This window comes from Oncorhynchus kisutch, linkage group LG8 (genome assembly GCF_002021735.2).
Source record: "Oncorhynchus kisutch isolate 150728-3 linkage group LG8, Okis_V2, whole genome shotgun sequence".
Lineage (NCBI taxonomy): Eukaryota > Metazoa > Chordata > Actinopteri > Salmoniformes > Salmonidae > Oncorhynchus > Oncorhynchus kisutch.
In genome coordinates this window covers 59,051,131-59,071,322 of record NC_034181.2, presented here as the reverse complement: position 1 = coordinate 59,071,322, position 20,192 = coordinate 59,051,131, and the positions used below count along the sequence as shown (strand labels likewise).

The following is a 20,192-nucleotide window of genomic DNA, read 5'->3' as shown; positions in this document are numbered from 1 at the left end:
GGCCATTACATAGCATTTGCGATCCAGGGTTTATTTACATCATTGGTTGGAACATTCGTGGACTATTTGTTAAACCATATTTAATTACATAAATCAAATGACTATAGCCATCTGAAATTAAATTTCTGTGGATGCTAGGCCTTCTTGCATTTCATTAGGGCACATATGCACACATATTGTATTCTATCAACCACGTGTTTTCAGTGGCTTAGGATTTTATTGATACAATAGACATCCAATGTTTAACATCATGTCTTACTTATTGTGGTAGGCCTACATTGCATGAAATTGTGTGTCAGTCCATGCTATTGTGATCTATGTACCTGTATGATGTACATTAAAGATACATGGCAATATAAAAAATATGTCTGAAAAGCAAAGAGGCTTAATGGTACACATGGCTACCATCCCCCATACAAGGCACTATAGGCTGCCAGCAAGTTTGCTCTGTATTACGATGAGTGAGATACAGCGGTAATAATGGTGACTAAGACAAAACATGTCTTCGATTTGAAGTCATTTCAACTGAAGTATCACAGTGTACAGTGATGATGAGTAATGGTGTACAAGGTGTACAATTCCCACATTAATATTGCTTGGAAACAAATGCTTCCTGTGGGATAGACTGAAGCTCGACAGTTTTTTTGTGTGACCAAGCTATGTCTCCTTTCTCGTTTGACAGTTTTTGAGTTGTTGTCAGATTATAATTTGTGTATCATGTACTCACATCTCTGACAAACGTTCCACTAATTTCCTCACACTCCTTCGTGCTGCAATGGGCAGGCTCTTGTCCTCCCCCCACAGCTATTTATGCCTCATCAGCCCTTGCCTAATAAATATTCATGATGAGAAAGGTGAAGAAACAGCTGTCATTTTGTGGAGGATGAGTAGGTATCTCAGATAGGGTGGAGTGAGGCCTAAGAGGGTTTTTAGAAATAAGCATCAACCAGTGTGTCTTGCAAAGGGGTATACAGAGATGACCAGTTTACAAAAGAGTATAGAGTGCAGTGATGTGTTCTACAAGGAGCATTGGTGGAAAATCTGATGGCCGAATGGTAAAGAACATCTAGCCGCGCGAGAGCACCCTTACCTGCCAATCTGTATGGGTAGGATGGTAATCTGAATCAGGGTTAGTTTGGCAGCTGGGGTGAAAGGGGAGCGACGTAATCGCTGCAGCTTTGATATGTGCTAAGAGAAGGACAGTGTACCGTCTAGCCATACTCCCAAGTACTTGTATGAGGTGACTACCTCAAGCTCTGAACCCTCAGAGGTAGTAATCACACGTGGGGAGAGGGCCATTCTTCTTACCAAACCACATGACCTTTGTTTTGGAAGTGTTCAGAACAAGGTGAAGGGCAGAGAAAGCTTGTTAGACACTAAGAAAGCTTTGTTGTAGAGCGTTTAACAGAAAATCTGGGGAGGGGTCAGCTGAGTAAAAGACTGTATCATCTGCATATAAATGGATGAGAGAGCTTCCTACTGCCTGAGCTATGTTGTTGATGTAAATTGAGAAGCGTGTGGGGCCTAGGATTGAGCCTTGGGGTACACCCTTGGTGACAGGCAGTGGCTGAGACAGCAGATGTCCTGACTTTATATACTGCACTCTTTGAGAGAGGTAGTTAGCAAACCAGGCCAAAGACCCCTCAGAAACACCAATACTACTTGGCCCACAAGAATAGAATAGTGTACCATATCAAAAGCTTTGGTCAAGTCAAAAACAAATAGCAGCACAACATTGCTTAGAATCAAGGGAAATGGTGATATCATTGAGGATGTTTAAGATTGCAGTGACACATCCATAACCTGAGCGTAAACCAGATTTCATACAAGAGAGAATACAATAGACATCAATAAAGCCAGTCAGTTGATTATTGACAGGTTTTTCCAACACTTTTGATAAACAGGGCAAAATGGAAATAGTCCTATAACAGTTAGGATCAGCTTGAACTTCCCCTTTAAATAAAGGATGAATCGTGGCTGGCTTCCAAGCAATGGGAACCTCTCCAGAGAGGAAAGACAGGTTAAAAAGGTCAGAGATCGGCTTGGCATTGATAGGGGCAGCAACCTTAAAGAAGAAAGGGTCTAAACCATCTGACCCATATGTTTTTTGGGGGGTCAAGTTTAAGGAGCTAATTTAGCACCTCAGACTCAGTGACCGCCTGCAGGGAGGATTAGTAATAATGGATTAGTAAATAGTTTATTCATAATTTATTAATCATTACTCCCATATTTGTAAATGTTAGTAACCTAGTTATTTACACATTTAAAAACAACTGCCATTTATACTTTATATGTTCAATATATTTCCTTTAACATCCTGTGTTGTGTGCTTAGTATTTTACCATGGCAATATATTCTTGACTATTTTGAGACCTTAACTTACTTGCCTAGATAAATAAAGGTAAAATAAAAAATAAAAAACATTTATAAAGTATTTATTAAGTATATATAGCTCACACTTTACATGAGGCCACGCAAAATGGCTATTATTCATGCTTTATTATGTTGAGTTATTATAAAGTAGCCCTAAAGGCACTGGCAGATTTACCATTAGCAAGAAGAGGCAAATGCCTCAGACCTCACATCATTAAGGGGCCTCATGAGCTTGGCATAATAATAATAAAACAAATATTTAAATAATTTCGGCCTTCCCATCTGCGGTGGAAGGTGGCAGAGCTGCAGTGCTGTTTGTCAGAACAGACGACATCCTAAAAATCGTCCTTCTCACGAAAACATCTGTAGCGTCTGAATAGTTTGGGCTACACACCTCTATGGGAACATGAGACTCTCACAAACATGATATTGTTCTCTGCTTTGCTCTACAGCCCCCACAAGTGTCGGGGCTCGGTTTCAACCAATTGCGAATTGAAGGAAAGTTGGCAGGTGCACAGTGCACTGTTCGGATGCAGGAATGATTTTGAGTGAACGTGCGAAAGTAACCTACTTTTTGGAAGTGACATGAATGTGTTCATGGCACATTAAAAAGGTAATGCATTTTTACAGTTAAATTACATGTCTTTACTATGAAACCCATACAAAATAATTGTGCATGCATACACAGGAGGAGCGGGGGTGAGGCCTCAGATTAGCCTCTGCCTGGGGGACTCCAAATCACTAAGTCCGCCCCTGCCTAAAGGTTTATATAACAGAGCAGCATACAATCTTTAAGGTATTTGAAATTATTAAAGTTTTATAATGTTCTCTGACAATATGCCTAGTTGATGTTTCCTGGATTTGAGTTCAGTATACTTAACACGGTATAAATGTTGTTAGTGTTGCTGTCTCACCAGAGTGAACCATTCATGAGTAAAAGTTCAGAGTAAAATCTTTCAATCTGATCCAGCCCTGAGTAACACTGAGGACAGCAATCTGGCACTGAGAACCAACATGTCTGACTGATCAATGGGCTTCCATGCATAGCAAGGGAAACTGTAGTCACTAAACGTGGTCGACGCCTACAGTTGTGTAGGCAACGGCACGCACATTTACATAGAAAAAAGCCTAAACATCCCTTGTCTGTCGCGAATGTTGAATAAAATCATATTTGAACATACTCTGCCAATTGTCTGTGGCGTTGATGCTTCAGCTGGTTGAAATTTAAGACAGAACATCCATAGGAAAGTATTGTTAAACCGACTTCAAAACACAGGTCTATGTGTGTGGAAATCAAGATGTGTTTGCTCATGACCGAAGGCATGTCCACAAGACGGCAGTATCCAACCATGTGTTTACATGGTCTTGCTCATATGCCAGGTGATAGACATTTCAACTTTAGTACAGGCGCTCTAAAAAGTTTGGTAAACAATCCTTTCCTGCCACAAATTTCAAACAGCTGAAGAATCAACCGCACTAACAACCAGTAGATTGAGTTCAAATGTAATTTTACTTAGCATTCTGGTTTGTAAGGAAAATGTCCACAATTTTGCAGTGCTTTCTTTGAGACTGTATACCAACAATCATACGCAAAGTAGGGATTCACGAGGAATGTAGAAATCTTTAACCTTTTCTGCAGTGTATCTAAAAATGTGACAGTATTATTAGACAATATTATAATGACTGTCTAACATGTATCCTTATTTTGAGAATTGTATTTCCTTTATTTGAAGAATTTTGAAGAAATTCATTTAGATGCAAAATTACCTTTATTTGAGGCACTCTTTTACTTCACATTATTTGCTTGTGCATTTTCCTGCCAAAGCCATTCTGTTTTTTTACTTAGCCCTGAACCCCCATACCGGTAACTGGATTTGATTGAATATGGCCCGAGGTTATTTGGACAGTTAAGTACACAGTGCAACCATGTGTCCAATAGATGGCACTATCTGCTTTTTGTCCAATCAGCTAACCTCCCATCCCATGTGCTGAGTGTAGTTTGGTTGGATTGATTAAGTGAGTTGCCAAGTGAATGAGTGGGCTACGTTTTATTTTAGAAAGAAGTGTGTATGGTCAGAATCAAACAAAATATTAATGATTTGAATAACATTTGGCAATGTATCAAACAAACACAGGGGGTCAAAATACATGTCTAACACTTAGAAATACTTTAGCTTAATTTGATTTAGTGTTCTTGGTACAATTGGCAACAATGGAATGCTCCCAAAAGTGCAAACTCCAAATTTAAAAAACAAAGCCAACTCAAATACTTTTTGACATATATTCACATGTTGACATGACCCAGACTTGGTATCATATTGACAGGCAGTCCTCACTTTTGATTAGAACAATTCATTTAAAGTCAGTTTTGCAGTGGCTGTCCAGTCCTAGCACTCCAGTATTGAAGGTGTGGGCAATGGCAATTCAACCTAACCGGGGAAAATTCAAACTTTCTGAACGTTGCGGAAGAAACGTAACCCGTTTGGGTGATATTACTCTACATGTCTTAAAAAATGGATAGCAGTCAGGAGGTAAGATCAGGTGGGGCCATTCTAGCCAATGAGAGGGAAGATACATGTTCCGAAGAACAGCGTTTGTTTTTGCCAGGATGTCACGTGTCCTACTTATATCAGTACACCCCTAACAACCTAACAATTACGAAACAAATGTTAGATTAAATAAGCCTCACGTAAATTAAGCAATTCCATTTTTTTGTAGACCAAATTCGACACTCTCTTTGACCTCTATACTAAAACTCCTCGCTGAGTGAGCGGAAGAAAAACGAAACATCGCCACCTGCTGGAGAAGATAGATTTCGTGCCCAGTTATCCCTCTCCCATCGCCTCTTCCTCATATTGCCGTTCTTCATGTACAGCTAGCATTAATTTCCCTCGTCGTGGTTCAAACTAACCTGCTGCATCGACTTCAACATCATCATGCATCGACTTCAACACTTGGCAAATAGATCATTGATTGCTGGTGTTTTTGACCAGTCTCCAGCCCTTGTGCGGACAAAGGCTCGGGAGACCGCATGTTTAGTGCAGTCCATACGACTCAAAACACAAGGACCGGTTGAACAGTATGGACTGAAGCGATTCAGTACAGCTGAAGCAACCGTGATTTTAAGAGAGGACGGCAAGATGCGAGAAAAGACTCTGACCATGGACACCCTCAATCCGCAGGTGAAAGCGGTGGAGTACGCTGTGAGAGGACCCATTGTCACGAAGGCTGGGGACATCGAGAGAGGATTGCAGCAGGTGAAAACACATTGCCCACCAGTTTAGCTACATAGCTTGGGGGGGGGGGGGGGATCAATGGGTGAGCTTGCTAGCTCATGCTAACCAGCATTTACCGGCAACTAGCTATTTACGTATCCGTAACGTTGGCACATCCTCCTCAGCATATTAGCTAGCTAGTCATGGATATGTGCTCTCATGCTTTATACTATCAACTAAAATAGCGTATGACAGTTGGGGAAACGGGCAAGTAACGTTAGCTTGGTAGCTAGTTTCTCGAAGGACAGGTGTAGCGTCTTGGCTCAGTGCTGATACAATGTTGCATCATCATCCTCCAGTCGCGATGCATTCCATCCCGTTGAAACGTCAGGTGTGCGATAAGGAACCAGTCCTGCCTCGTGATTTCCTCAGCCATGGTGGACGTGGCAGTGATGAGCTTTGACAGAGGGGACCGACAGATAGTGCTAAATCTACCGTCTGGGATTTTTTTCTTTGTTTGATTCTGGCAACGGAACCTCAAGTCTGAATGTTGACTACAATTACAATTGAAGTCGCTCTTCCTGTTGTCTGCGTGGTTGGTCCATTTGCAGGTAGGACTTTCGGACGATCCACAGGAAATAATTATTAACAACTTTTCATAGCACTGGTAGTGCGTTCACATGCCTTGCCGAACATGTAGAGTGCGCATGTTTACATGGTTTAACGGCTGCTCCAGGTGATATAATTCTGAACGCAACTCAAGTGCTCTGAACACACTAATAATACGTTCCTGTGGATGTATTGGCTGAAATAACCAACCACGCAGACAACCAGTAGGGTAAACATATTTAAATATATCCAACATTTTTGACCTGGGAGGACCATTTCCAGGATCAAACACTCAACAACAACAACAACACAAAAAGCTCTGACGAAGGCCTTGAGGCCGATACATAAAGATCAATAAAGTACAGTGATACTAGAAAGAGCAGCGGGCGTGGCTTCTATTTTCTCTCATGCTATTCCATTGTTACCATGCACCTGCACCAAATATAGCTCAACTCTGCAAGTACTTAAAAAAATAATTTAAAAAATCGCAATCAAACACTGAAGAATCCCAGAAGGCAAAATCTGATTCCCAGGCAATGATGAGCTTAGCTAGTGAAAGCTCAACCAAAGATACTGGTAACTAACCCTTCAATCAGTGGCTCAACTGCTACTCATGTACACATTGTGCTGTTTAGCGATGCCTTTAAATTAATATCAGGGCAGAACTTGTGATCCAGACTGTTGTGTGGGAAAGTCGAGGCAAGTTTACTATCATGATGGAGATGAGCAACAGCACAGATATCCTTTTATTTACATGTAATTCTATGAACGACAAGATCAGTGTACCGGAATTCATTCATTCAGACTAATGCTGTGACTGACCTATACACTCCACTTGAACAAAAGTCACCTTCAAATATCTATTCACACTACTCTTCTTTCACTCCAGTCTTACACTCACTTGTTTCTCTCTCACGTTGGATAAATTGATTGATGTGTGCCTCGGGCACTGGCAGTTCAACTAATAATAGCCCTGAAACAGGTGCCTTCCTTGGGGTCGGTAGGAGCACGTGATCCTCGTACCACCCTCACAGATACAAGACCACACTAGGGTTGGTCGCTTTGTCATGTCCCCTGCATACTCTTGTCCAAAATATGATTTAGATGTTGGGCCACCACAAGGACATTAACATGAAATGGTAGGCCTACAGCACTTGGGTTAGGCTAATACATCATGTAATGGATGGTGTCAATCAATCACAAATTTGTTTACATCCCTGTTAGTGAGCATTTAATCCATTGTCGAGATAATCCATCCACCTGACAAGAAGCTGATTTAAACAGCACAACCATTACACAGGTGCACCCTGTGCTGGGTACAATAAGGCCATTCTAAAAATGTGCAGTTTTGTCACACAACACAAAGCCACAGATGTCTCAAGTTTTGAGGGAGCCTGCATTTGGCATGCTGACTGCAGGAATGTCCACCAGAGCTGTTGCCAGAGAATTTAATGTTTATTTTTCTACCATAAGCCGCCTCTGCCTAGTGGTTAGAGCGTTGGGCCAGTAACCGAAAGGTTGCTAGATCAAAACCCTGAGCTGACAAGGTAAAAATCTGTCGTTCTGCCCCTGAGCAAGGCAGTTAACCTACTGTTCCCCGGGCGCCGAAGACCTGGATGTCGATTACGGCAGCCCCCCACACCTCTCTGATTCAAAGGGGTTGGGTTAAATGCGGGAGACACATTTCAGTTGAAGGCATTCAGTTGTACAACTGACTAGGTATCCCCCTTTCCAACGTAATTTTAGAGCATTTGTCAGTACGTCAAACCAGCCTCAACCGCATATCACGTGTAACCATGCCAGCCCAGGACCTCCACATCGGGCTTCTTAACCTTTAGGATCGCCTGAGATCAGCCACGGGGCTGATTGGCTGGGCCTGGCTCCCCAGTGTGTCGGCTTGGCTGCGCACCTGCCCAGTCATGTGAAATCCATAGATTAGAACATAATGAAATTATTTAAATTTTCTGATTTCCTTATATGAACTGTAACTCAGCAAAATCTTTGAAATTGTTGCATTTTATATTTTTGTTCAGTATAGTTCTTCATATGTGCAGGGATATTTACAAAATTCAAATGTTCTCTCAACATGTATCTAAATGTACCTTTCTTCCCTCCAGGGTCAGAAACATCCCTTCACTGAGGTCATCAAAGCGAACATTGGAGATTCACATGCCATGGGGCAGAAGCCAATCACGTTTCTCCGTCAGGTGAGTGGCAGGGATGTGTCAGGAAAAGTGTGGTCTTGCGAAGTCACATTTATATCACCTGTCCTACCACCATAACCACAACTAGGTGAAATAGACTTCAAATAGTATTCTGGCAGGACGGCTATCTGTTTATTCCCAGTTACTAAATCAGTCATCCTTGGCCGGGAATCAGTTTGGCCAATGAGGCTGCACATCGACACATTGTTTGTTTAGGCTACTATTTGCACTCTGAAACATTAGAGGAACGTCCTCGGCTCATGGAGAGGTTGGAAACGGGATCACCTTTATTAATACTTAATAATACAGTAATCTCTTAACAGCAGCATAACATGTGTTATCTCTATCTGGTATTTTAGAAGAAATACCTCTAAAAACGACTTACTGTTGTATTTCACCCAGCAAATGTGTATTGGATTGGCTAACTGGGCATGGGCAGAGTGTGGGGTGTTCTGGTCTCTCCTAATGAAAGTGCACATTCCAGAGATGGGTCAAAATGATGTCCAGTCTTGTGCTCCACATTGTTATAACAATCACCTAGGGCAGGGTGATATTGAATTCATTTGAATTTATGTTTTTATGTTATCTTCCAAATGCCTGTCTCAATCTATTTATTTCAAAAAAAAATTATGAGCGTTAATGTCTGCTTATTCTCATGTCGTCTTTTTGGTGTCGTCTCATTTGCTCCTTCTGTGCTATGTGCAATGACTTGTAAGCTGTGCACCTTCCAATATACACACACACCAAGCCCCTCCCCCTGCCACTCACAACAACAAAGATGAGCGATCATTCCTTCCTTTCTGACAAGCGGATTCAACTCGCTATTTGCATTTGAGGTTTGGTCCAACAGAATTAGTCAAATACATTTTTATTTGTCACATGCGCCGAATATAACCTTACCGTGAAATTCTTACTTAGGAGCCCCTTACCAACATTAAGAGTAAAAAAAAAAAAGTTTTTTTCTCCTGCTGGCTCACCTGGGTGGGATGCTTATATAATGCTATTTACATAATATGTCAATTAAATTGTGAAGGTGTCTGTGTGTCTTGATGGGGTTGAAGTTAACATGGAACACCTCCTGTCTCTATGTTCAGGTGGTGGCTCTCTGCTCATTCCCAGAGCTGTTGAACAGCCCTAGTTTCCCAGAGGATGCCAAACAACGTGCCCGTCGCATTCTACAGGGCTGCGGGGGACAGAGCTTGGGTGTGTACAGTATGCCTGTCTGACTGCGCTGCACTCACATTCCTGTGTTGAAATATAGTCTAATAATATAGCTTTAAATGCTGACCCAAGTGGGAGCTTTGGCCTTCTGCGCACTGTTGATGGGTTCAGAATTGTCACACTGACAAATAACAGGATGCTAGGTTAAGTTCTAATGATGCTGTGGCCTGAGAAATGCAGAACCTAGCAGTGTTTTGGTTACAACAATATGCTTTTGAAACATTATTTGTGTGGCATACCTTTTGCTGCAAGATATGGCTAATAGTTTATTTGAAACTGCATTTGTACGGTGGAGCCAGAAAGTGTATGCAAGTTGAAGTTACAGTGCCTTGCGAAAGTATTCGGCCCCCTTGAACTTTGCAACCTTTTGCCACATTTCAGGCTTCAAACATAAAGATATAAAACTATTTTTTTGTGAAGAATCAACAACAAGTGGGACACAATCATGAAGTGGAACGACTTTTATTGGATATTTCAAACTTTTTTAACAAATCAAAAACTGAAAAATTGGGCGTGCAAAATTATTCAGCCCCTTTACTTTCAGTGCAGCAAACTCTCTCCAGAAGTTCAGTGAGGATCTCTGAATGATCCAATGTTGACCTAAATGACTAATGATGATAAATACAATCCACCTGTGTGTAATCAAGTCTCCGTATAAATGCACCTGCACTGTGATAGTCTCAGAGGTCCGTTAAAAGCGCAGAGAGCATCATGAAGAACAAGGAACACACCAGGCAGGTCCGAGATACTGTTGTGAAGAAGTTTAAAGCCGGATTTGGATACAAAAAGATTTCCCAAGCTTTAAACATCCCAAGGAGCACTGTGCAAGCGATAATATTTAAATGGAAGGAGTATCAGACCACTGCAAATCTACCAAGACCTGGCCGTCCCTCTAAACTTTCAGCTCATACAAGGAGAAGACTGATCAGAGATGCAGCCAAGAGGCCCATGATCACTCTGGATGAACTGCAGAGATCTACAGCTGAGGTGGGAGACTCTGTCCATAGGACAACAATCAGTCGTATATTGCACAAATCTGGCCTTTATGGAAGAGTGGCAAGAAGAAAGCCATTTCTTAAAGATATCCATAAAAAGTGTTGTTTAAAGTTTGCCACAAGCCACCTGGGAGACACACCAAACATGTGGAAGAAGGTGCTCTGGTCAGATGAAACCAAAATTGAACTTTTTGGCAACAATGCAAAACGTTATGTTTGGCGTAAAAGCAACACAGCTCATCACCCTGAACACACCATCCCCACTGTCAAACATGGTGGTGGCAGTATCATGGTTTGGGCCTGCTTTTCTTCAGCAGGGACAGGGAAGATGGTTAAAATTGATGGGAAGATGGATGGAGCCAAATACAGGACCATTCTGGAAGAACCTGATGGAGTCTGCAAAAGACCTGAGACTGGGACGGAGATTTGTCTTCCAACAAGACAATGATCCAAAACATAAAGCAAAATCTACAATGGAATGGTTAAAAAATAAACATATCCAGGTGTTAGAATGGCCAAGTCAAAGTCCAGACCTGAATCCAATCGAGAATCTGTGGAAAGAACTGAAAACTGCTGTTCACAAATGCTCTCCATCCAACCTCACTGAGCTCGAGCTGTTTTGCAAGGAGGAATGGGAAAAAATGTCAGTCTCTCGATGTGCAAAACTGATAGAGACATACCCCTAGCGACTTACAGCTGTAATCGCAGCAAAAGGTGGCGCTACAAAGTATTAACTTAAGGGGGCTGAATAATTTTGCACGCCCAATTTTGCAGTTTTTGATTTGTTAAAAAAGCTTGAAATATCCAATAAATGTCATTCCACTTCATGATTGTGTCCCACTTGTTGTTGATTCTTCACAAAAAAAATACAATTTTATATCTTAATGTATGAAGCCTGAAATGTGGCAAAAGGTCGCAAAGTTCAAGGGGGCCGAATACTTTCGCAAGGCACTGTATCTAAGCTCTCATTTATTTCCTGAAACAGAACATGAAAATACAATCCAGAGTTGATACCATATTGTGTGTGTTTCAACTCCAGGGTCGTACAGTGCCAGCCAGGGAGTGGACTGTATTCGGCAGGACGTTGCTGTCTACATAGAGCAACGGGATAAGGGCGTGCCTGCCGACTGGGACAATATTTACCTAACCACCGGAGCCAGTGATGGCATCGTGGTACGTCTTTAGTTCTCAATAATCCTCTTACAAACAAAAGTGTTAGTTGGTATTTGTTTAATCTGAGCAGTCACTGAAAGTTAATTGGATTTATTAGGTATTTTCATGTTTTTGACAGTGAGTTATTTCTCTTATAACCAATATCGTTCTAATTCTGGATGCTTTCCTACTAGTTGTTGATGTTGTGAAACGATATTCTCATCTGACCGTAGAGCATCTTGAAAATGCTGGTGTCGGGCCAGGGCCGGTCCAGGAGTGGTGTGATGATCCCCATCCCTCAGTACCCCCTGTACTCTGCAGCCATCTCTGAGTTGGAGGCCGTTCAGATCAACTACTACCTGGACGAGGACAACTGCTGGGCCCTGGATATCAACGAGCTCCACAGAGCCTACCAGGCTGCCAAGGAGCACTGTCACCCCAGAGTCATCTGCATCATTAATCCAGGCAACCCTACCGGTGGGTCTCACCAGCCAGAACAATGAGATTAGGCTCCTTATGTAATGTGGCTGTCCAGTGTTCAACACATCTAATACCAGTATCACACACACATCTAATACCAGTATCACACACACATCTAATACCAGTATCACACACACATCTAATACCAGTATCACACACACATCTAATACCAGTATCACACACATCCAAGACCAGTATCCACCACATCCAAGACCAGTATCCACCACATCCAAGACCAGTATCCACCACATCCAAGACCAGTATCCACCACATCCAAGACCAGTATCCACCACATCCAAGACCAGTATCCACCACATCCAAGACCAGTATCCACCACATCCAAGACCAGTATCCACCACATCCAAGACCAGTATCCACCACATCCAAGACCAGTACCCACCACCTCCAAGACCAGTACCCTCCAAGACCAGTACCCACCACCTCCAAGACCAGTATCCACCACATCCAAGACCAGTATCCAACATATCCAAGCATGAGCATCTCACATCTATATGTTGCAAATGTTTCCCATGTCCCATAAGGCCAGTAAACACGATGATTATCTTTTAAGAGGTAGCTATGTTGATACTGTACAACCATTGAAACAAGCAACTAGGCCAAGGGTCATGATGTCATGTTGTGTAAGATATTATATGTGGAACCCCCTCTACTCTGCTGTGTCATGTAGGGTAGCTGATGGGTGTTTATAGCCTGCATAGGAAACCGGATCGGTCTTCACCAGCTGACATTAGGGTAAAGGAATCTGACTCCCTCTTACATAGCTGTAACATAACTCGGCAAAGCTGTAACTTAATAGTCTGCCTGACACCTAAGTCTTCCTGACTTCAGAGTCTGGAAAGGCTCCACTGTTGTAGGCAAGATGTGTTGATAATGAAGGAGGCTGTTTTTTTTTTTCCTGATTGGTTCTCCCCTTTCTCACTCAAACAGTCACATTAACAGCCACACAATCAAAGCCCAAGCCAACTTCTGTGTGAATACTGCACTAACAACGGGCTCCTGTCCACACCAGTGTGTCACAGTTCTCCTTCGCTGTGTACCACCTGAATCTCTTCCGCCAGGCTAGTAACCTGTTCTGCCTTATTATTATTCGACCATGCTGGTCATTTATGAACATTTGAACATCTTGGCCATGTTCTGTTATAATCTCCACCCGGCACAGCCAGAAGAGGACTGGCCACCCCACATAGCCTGGTTCCTCTCTAGGTTTCTTCCTAGGTTTTGGCCTTTCTAGGGAGTTTTTCCTAGCCACCGTGCTTCTACACCTGCATTGCTTGCTGTTTGGGGTTTTAGGCTGGGTTTCTGTACAGCACTTTGAGATATCAGCTGATGTACGAAGGGCTATATAAATAGATTTGATTTGATTTAACCGTCCGTGAGGCGATACTGTGGTCCTCTGGTTTCCAGCGGCCTCCATAGTACAGTACATTCTGTCTTTTGTAATCATGGTATCCCCTGTACAGATGGAAGGCACATGTAGAGTTGCTCATGTTCTCAATTCCAGCACTTGTGGTGACCGCTCTCCCTCCCTCTCCCCCTTCTCTCCTTTCTTTCTCTCTGGCAATATTCAGGTCAAGTGCAGAGTAGGAAGTGCATCGAGGACGTCCTCCACTTTGCATACGAGGAGAATCTGTTTGTTATGTCCGATGAGGTAATTATTTGCTACAATAGTGTATTGAACTGAACGGACACTGACTATTTCTCGACTTTTCCAGTCCTGTGAGAAGTATCAATTCTCTGTTGATGTAATCCTCTTGTGTGTGTGTGTGTGTCCAGGTGTATCAGGACAACGTGTACTCCCCAGACCTTCAGTTCCACTCCTTTAAGAAGGTGCTCTACGAGATGGGCCCAGAGTACTTCAACACTGTCGAGCTGGCCTCATTTCACTCCACCTCCAAAGGATACTCAGGAGAGTGAGTATTCACATCCACGTGCCCCTCGCACGGGGTCACTATTTCCCTCAAAGTACCCTTAAAACACCACACACTGTCTGTGCTCACTCTGAATTCTATGTCTGACCCCCATAAGTAGTCAGTCACAGTAGACACTGTACATTACACTTTTCTATGTATCCGTAACCGGCTGTCCAGCTCTTATAGCCCCTCAGTCTCATGTGTTTGATCTGCAAGAACACTATAAAATGTTAGCCGTGTTGCCTTTGCGTGACAGATCCGCCCTCTGCTTTAGCCAACTCCTCTGATTTGCGTTGTCGTGCTTGTGTAAACGTCAGACGGGTTGGCTAAAATCACAACGCTGACTACCAGGCCCACAGAGAGACGACGCCCTTTGTATGCAGACTGACTGGTTCATCAGATTGTCCTTGCCATGGTTTTGATCTAGGATAAAGTCCCATTTGGTTCTATTGTGTGTGACTGTGTCCCCAACACTAACACTCCCCTCTCCTCGGTCCTCCTCCCCTGCAGGTGTGGGTTCAGAGGGGGATATATGGAGGTTCTCAACCTCGACCTAGAGGTCAAGGCCCAGCTGGTGAAGCTGCTCTCTGTGAGGCTGTGTCCCCCTGTCTCTGGACAGGCTGCCATGGATGTCATCGTCAACCCTCCTCTGCCACACGAACCCTCCTACCTCCAGTTCCACAAGGTCTGTCACTCAATGTTCGGGGGGCAGGCAATGCTCTAGGTTTAATTTGTTAGTGTTCAGTTTCGATTGTCATCCAAGACCCATGTCTGACCTCTGTGTTGTCTTTCAGGAGAAGAGCGCTGTGCTTGGAGCTCTGGCTGAGAAGGCCCAGGTGACCGAGCAGACCCTCAACACGGTGCCTGGGATCAAATGTAACCCTGTGCAGGGAGCCATGTACGCCTTCCCACGCATCTTCATCCCCCCACGAGCTGTGGAGGAGGCCAAGGTCTGTTCACCTAACACCCATTGAGAAACCTGCTGAAATGTGATTCCACTCTACTCCCATTTGTCCATTAGTGAATTTGTCACTTCTCAGCTCACTCATAAAACTTGCGTGGTGTAGGTACTGTGCAGCTGACCACAAATTGGCATCGGTATATAATTGTATGCCTCCACACCCGAAACTAGAAAAACAGGTTTGTAGACTGTGTCTCTCTTCTGCAGTCCCTGGGAATGTCTCCTGACATGATGTACTGTCTGAGACTGCTTGAGGAGACTGGCATCTGCCTTGTTCCAGGCAGTGGCTTCGGCCAGAGGGAAGGGACCTATCACTTCAGGTAACTGTTCAACTAGCAGAAACATTGCTGACCATCATACATTTATAGAGACATAAGAATTTAGAGAAGCCTTTCATGAAGATTGTCTGTGACGACAGTGTTTTGTTTGTCCTGATATACCAGTTGTATTCAAATCAAATTGTGACAGTAGCTAGTGAGTTACATTGAAGCATTGTAACCTAACCATTACAGTGCCACATCTACCAGGCTCAAATTGGTCGGCAGTGACATCTCGCTTGCATAAGTAAACTAAAAAGATTTAACTGAGCTGGAAATTGCGAATATTACACTAGCCGGAGAGGAGCTAACTGAATAGCTGGCCTCCATTCATTCCAGATGCTGTGTTTAGTTTGCATTGATATCTTCCTTCCTGTCTGTCTTTTGCCTTCTAAGGAATCTCTCATGGACAGATTTACGTGTAGCAACATTCGCAAGATTTTTTACTTCCGCGTAACCGAGATGACCTGCTAAATTGTTTTTACATATGATTTCCCCCTAGAATGACCATTCTGCCCACGACAGAGAAGCTGAAGGTGCTCCTGGAGAAGCTCCGGGATTTCCACATCAAGTTTCTGAAGGAGTACGCATCACTGGAGGAACCAAAGAGATGAGAGTCCAGAGGATGACATTCGGGACTCACTAGAACAGTTCAGATAGTCCCCGTTTGAGAACGTTTAACACGCGTAACAAAAACAGAGTTTACGGAGGTATCGACTAACGCTAATGTAAAGAAAGTAACCCCTTTTTTTAACTCTACTAGTGTAACCTATGATTGCTTGACGTTTTATCTGATTTCAGGAACAGTACTTGTGTTTTTAGAGACATTGTGCCTTTGTCAGACGAGGTAAAAGTGTGGGGGAGAAACGATGCCGTCTGTACAGAGATGTTAAAGGGGCAATCTGCAGTTGCCACAAACGTTTTCAGACTTATAAATGAAATTGTAAATCGATGTACCCATTTGATTATTGAAGAATACAACTTGGGCATGCCTCATAAGCTGTCGTACCCGATCAGAACCCAAAATATAAGCTTCGTAAATGTAAACAAACACTATATAGCCTTAACATGGTTAAAACTGTAATGTTGATATCATGGATGAGCAGTCCTTGCATCCATAGCTCTGGCTATGAATTTGGTTACAATTGTCCAATCCCATCCCTCCAGATTTTTATTGAAACTGGCAGTGAGGATGTTTTATTGTAACTACAACTGATTGCCCCTTTAACACTAAAGCAATGTACTTTGTGATGTACTCAAAGGTGCTCTATTATAGAGGACGCACTGGGAAATGGGACACAATGTTCTGATGACATTTTCTCTAGCACTCCATTTACTTGTTTTTGTGCCCGAGAAGTTTACACTGTTTTGTATTTTCTATCCGTCTTGAGTCTTTTCTGTCTCCTTAAGAGGCATTTTGTGTGAGAGCTCGACGCAATGAGGCACTGTAAGTGCAAATACTATCATAGAACCAGCTGTACCTTTTTCAGTGTGCCAAATGGAACAGGGGTTGTTTATGTAGGTCATGGACTCCGGGACAATGAGTGCTGCTACATCAGCTCTTGTCCAAAACCCATTTCTAACATAACATCCTATCAGTACAAGTCATACAGCTTTGAGCCTGCATAGCTTCCTGTTGGGCACATGTTTACCCACACAGTACGTGTCTCGCGTGATACTGATCTGAGGTGTCTGTTGCACTTGGATAGTTTTTTTGGGGGGGGTGAATGTCTGTACTCTCGGGTGCCTAGTTGGAAGGAAATGCAGTTGTTTTGTGTGCTACTAATTGAAGAGTTAAGGTCAAACCAAGGGAAATGTAGGTTCTGGTCATTCTGTATATCGGCCTTGTCCCCATATTAGGCTATTTATTGCATAGATTGTTTACGCTTTTTACTGACGGTGGCTTTATGGCTGTCATTCACATTTGTATCACAACTGAGAAAGGGAGTACGGTTACATCTCAGATGGTGGGTTGAATGCACTTAGTTTTTTTGTTTGTAAAATGTTTGTGGGAAACCTTCTGCCCGTATCTATCTTTTTGCAACCTCAGGAAATGTCATCGTGAAGTGAAACACTACAATTTCATTTTTTGTAGGTGGGAGATGAGTGCAGTGACCCACACAAGGCTGTCTAAAAGCTTCAGTTAAACCAATGAATTCGGGCAACTTTTATTCTGACACCAAAACATCTCATTTCTATTTTTGTATGCAATTTAATGCTGAATGACCTTGGCAGCCATTCAATGTATGAAACTCGACTGACCTCAACATGAATTGTTTTTAACCATTTGACAGCAATGAGGTGCCTTCAATGGCGACAAACTATAATTTACATTGAGTGGCTTTTGAGAATGTCAGCAAATTCATATTTTATGATTTTTTATGCACATTTTTTGTGAAATGTTTGTTTTCATTTGTTTGCCTGGTTTGTATTCATCATTCTTCATGAGCTGAATGTTAACTGCAACTGGAAAAGGTTTTCGGTTCAACATCAATGTGCTTATAAATATCATTTGAAGTCGGAAGTTTACATACCTTAGCCAAATACATTTAAACTTAGTTTCACAATTCCTGACATTTAATCCTAGTAAAAATTCGCTGTCTTAGGTCAGTTAGGATCACCACTTTATTTTAAGAATGTGAAATGTCAGAGTAATAGTAGAGGGAATGATTTCTTTCATCGCATTCCCAGTGGGTCAGAAGTTTACATACACTCAATTAGTATGCATTGCCTTTAAATTGTTAATTTTAGCCCATTCCTCCTGACAGAGCTGGTGTAACGGAGTCAGGTTGGTAGGCCTCCTTGCTCGCACACACTTTTTCAGTTCTGCCCACACATTTTCTATAGGATTGAGGTCAGGGCTTTGTGTTGGCCACTCCAATACCTTGACTTTGTTGTCCTTAAGCCATTTTGCCACAACTTTGGAAGTATGCTTGGGGTCATTGTCCATTTGGAAGACCCATTTGCAACCATGCTTTAACTTCCTGACTGATGTCTTGAGATGTTGCTTCAATATATCCACTCATTTTCTTCCACAAAATAGAAGGCATCATGAGGAAGTGCACCAGTTCCTCCTGCAGCAAAGCACCCCCACAACATGATGCTGCCAACCCCCATGCTTCTCGGTTGGGATGGTGTTCTTCAGCTTGCAAGCTTCCCCCTTTTTCCTCTAAACATAACTATGGTCATTATGGCCAAACAGTTCTATTTTAAGTTTCATCGGACCAGAGGACATTTCCCCAAAAAGTACGATCTTTGTCCACATGTGCAGTTGCAAACCGTAGTCTGGCTTTTTAATGGTGGTTTTGGAGCAGTGGTTTCTACCTTGCTGAGCAGCCTTTAAGGTTATGTCTTAATAGGACTTGTTTTACTGTGGCTATAGATACTTCTGTACCAGTTTCCTCCAGCATCTTCACATGGTCCTTTGCTGTTGTTCGGATTGATTTGCACTTTTCGCACCAAAGTACGTTCATCTCAAGGAGACTGAACGCGTCTCCTTCCGGAGCGGTATGACAGCTGCGTGGTCCCATGGTGTTTATACTTGTGTACTATTGTTTGTACAGATGAATGTGGTACCTTCAGGCATTTGGAAATTACTCCCAAGGATGAACCAGACTTGTGGAGGTCTACAATTTTTGTTTCTGAGGTCTTGGCTGATTTCTTTAGATTTTCCCATGATGTCAAGCAAAGAGACAATGAGTTTGAAGGTAGGCCTTGAAATACATCTACAGGTACACCTCCAATTCACTCAAATGAGGTCAATTAGCCTATCAGAAGCTTCAAAGCCATGACATAGTTTTCTGGAATTTTCCAAGCTGTTTAAAGACACAATCAACTTGGTGTATGTAATTTCTGACCCACTGGAATTGTGATACAGTGAATAAGTGAAATAATCTGTAAACAATTGTTGGAAAAATTACTTGTGTCATGCACAAAGTAGATGTCCTAACCGACTTGCCAAAACTAGTTTGTTCACAAGAAATGTGTGGAGTGGTTGAAAAACGAGTTTTAATGACTCCAACCTAAGTGTATGTAAACCTCCGACTTCAACTGTCGTTTCTAACTGAAATAAGGCTGTTTTTCCTTGTTTTGGATATGCATAATTGTTTTCATAATTCCAGATTTTCATTTTTTATTTCTGTTTTGTACAATAAATACTTTTGAGATCCATTTTGAGAGATGATTAAAAATAATTTGTCTGAAACTAAGGATGCATTTACACAGGCAGCCCAATACTGATATTTTTTATCTGTAAAAAGAGATGATGTGATTAGTCAAAAGACCAATTAGTGGGAAAAAAGATCAAAATTGGGCTGCCTGTGTAAACACATAAATGGTCTCTGAAGATGTATCCAGAGATTCTGTTTCATGAGATATGAATTTAATTTAATCATTGTACTTGGGGAAACTACTGAATCTAATGTTTTGCCATTTACCCAAACAACAGAAACTACAATGACACAGTTCAACAATAAACAGTCTACCATCTAATACAGGAGGACAATTCACTCTCCACCAGTCATTGAATACCTGCATGTCACACTTCCACCGAAGAGAACACCAGCTTTCCAGTACTGAGTGTTGAACTGTTGATAGATCTTAAATTTGGCTATATTTTAAATGTATATTAGATTGCCCCACAGGACAAGGGTGCACAGTTTTTTCCTAGCCCAGCACTAATGGTTAGTGAGTTGAGTTATTAGTGGCCTCAGGTGGATTCTAGGGTTAATTGAC

The 20,192-nt window shown here is 42.3% G+C and overlaps 1 protein-coding gene across 1 annotated transcript; it reads left to right on the top strand.

Moving 5' to 3' along the window:
* The first annotated feature begins 5,055 nt into the window (after positions 1-5,055).
* Positions 5,056-19,949, top strand: LOC109895491 (alanine aminotransferase 2). The gene is made up of 11 exons (XM_031830742.1): positions 5,056-5,630; positions 8,315-8,404; positions 9,496-9,604; positions 11,657-11,790; positions 12,003-12,246; positions 13,839-13,918; positions 14,044-14,180; positions 14,691-14,865; positions 14,975-15,130; positions 15,349-15,461; positions 15,961-19,949. The coding sequence occupies exons 1-11, from the start codon at positions 5,310-5,312 to the stop codon at positions 16,070-16,072; spliced, it is 1,671 nt and encodes a 556-aa protein (XP_031686602.1). The 5' UTR covers positions 5,056-5,309; the 3' UTR covers positions 16,073-19,949.
* The last annotated feature ends 243 nt before the right edge of the window (positions 19,950-20,192 follow it).

What these genes read in the sequence shown, in the direction of transcription:
- LOC109895491 (XM_031830742.1), top strand. Translation starts at nt 5,310, where the DNA reads ATGCATCGACTTCAACACTTGGCAAATAGATCATTGATTGCTGGTGTT. An exon ending in GAGCCAGTGATGGCATCGTG is followed by an intron (nt 11,791 to 12,002) that starts GTACGTCTTTAG and finishes ATCTGACCGTAG; the next exon opens with AGCATCTTGAAAATGCTGGT. An exon ending in GAGCTGTGGAGGAGGCCAAG is followed by an intron (nt 15,131 to 15,348) that starts GTCTGTTCACCT and finishes TCTCTTCTGCAG; the next exon opens with TCCCTGGGAATGTCTCCTGA.